Source organism: Otolemur garnettii, unplaced genomic scaffold (genome assembly GCF_000181295.1).
Source record: "Otolemur garnettii isolate 467f Iridium unplaced genomic scaffold, OtoGar3 scaffold00148, whole genome shotgun sequence".
In the NCBI taxonomy this organism is placed as follows: Eukaryota; Metazoa; Chordata; class Mammalia; order Primates; family Galagidae; genus Otolemur; species Otolemur garnettii.
Genome location: NW_003852543.1, coordinates 978299 through 979593, shown reverse-complemented (window position 1 = coordinate 979593; position 1295 = coordinate 978299). Strand labels below are relative to the sequence as shown.

The 1295-nt window shown below is 39.2% G+C and overlaps 1 protein-coding gene across 1 annotated transcript in view; it reads left to right on the top strand.

Annotated features, from left to right (window-relative positions):
- TTL (tubulin tyrosine ligase) overlaps positions 1 to 1295 on the top strand; it is a 31908-nt gene that overhangs the window by 20023 nt on the left and 10590 nt on the right. Inside the window, exon 5 of the mRNA XM_003799251.3 lies at positions 760 to 1029. Within this exon, the coding sequence (XP_003799299.1) occupies positions 760 to 1029 (270 nt within the window). The remainder of the gene's footprint in view (positions 1 to 759; positions 1030 to 1295) is intronic.

The following is a 1295-nucleotide window of genomic DNA, read 5'->3' as shown; positions in this document are numbered from 1 at the left end:
GGGCATTGTGGCAGGCGCCTGTAGTCCCAGCTGCTTGGGAGGCTGAGGCAAGAGAATCACTTAAGCCCAGGAGTTTGAGGTTGCTCTGAGCTGTGACAGCCACGGCACTCTACCTAGGGTGACGACTTGAGACTGTGTCTCAAAAAAAGAAAAATAAAATAAAATAAAAGAGCAAACATAACAATTGGAGGTTTTACAGGTTAACTATAAAAACCAACCCATCTAGGCTCAGCACCTGTACTCAGTGGTTAGGGCGCCAGCCACATACACCAGAGCTGGCAGGTTCAAACCCGGCCTAGGCAACAACAATGACAACTACAACAAAAAAATAGCTGGGCATTGTGGTGGCTGCCTGTGGTCCCAGCTACTTGGGATTCTTAAGAGAATCACTTAAGCCCTCGAGTTTGAGGTTGCTGTGAGCTGTGATGTCACGGTACTCTACCAGGGGTGACATAGGGAGACTGTCTCAAAAAAAAAAAAAAAAGGCAAAAAAAAACCCCAACCCAGCTAAATCTCTTCAGAATGATGGATAGATCAAAGACTCTTTATTATTTATGGTGAAATGTTTTGTTGGCCTTGTTATAGAGATAACACAGTATCGCAGCTGAATTGTGGTTTGCCTCATATAATTTTGGAACCTCCTGTTCCCCCTATCCAAATTCTCCCATCCTCCAAAAGAAGTCAAGGTGTGGCTACTTTAATATATTATGTAGAAACTTTGGATGACTTGAGTAAAACAGTGTTTTTATTGATTTGCAGAAGCTGGGTCTTGGTGGATCATCAGTATAATATCTACCTCTATAGAGAGGGTGTGCTCCGGACTGCTTCAGAACCATATCATGTTGATAATTTCCAAGACAAAACCTGCCATTTGACCAATCACTGCATTCAAAAGGAGTACTCAAAGAACTATGGGAAGTATGAAGAAGGGAATGAAATGTTCTTCCAGGAGTTCAATCAGTACCTAACAAGTGCTTTGAACATTACCCTAGAGAGTAGTATCTTACTACAAATCAAACATATAATAAGGTAACTTCATTGTGTCTTTTTTCAATTAGGGGTTTCTTCTTAATGGAGCTTCAGGTGTCTGTGCCTTTCAAAGAATTGTTTCATTTCAGTTGTCTAATTTATGTCTAATATTAAATTATTTGTTATATTTCTTTCCTTTTATTATGGCCAGGATTAGTAATTATGTCAATTCTTTCATTCCTGATATTGATAATCTCTCTGTTCTACTTGGACAGATTGACTAGAGGTTTATTAATTTCCTTTCCTTTTTTTTTTTTTTTTTTTGA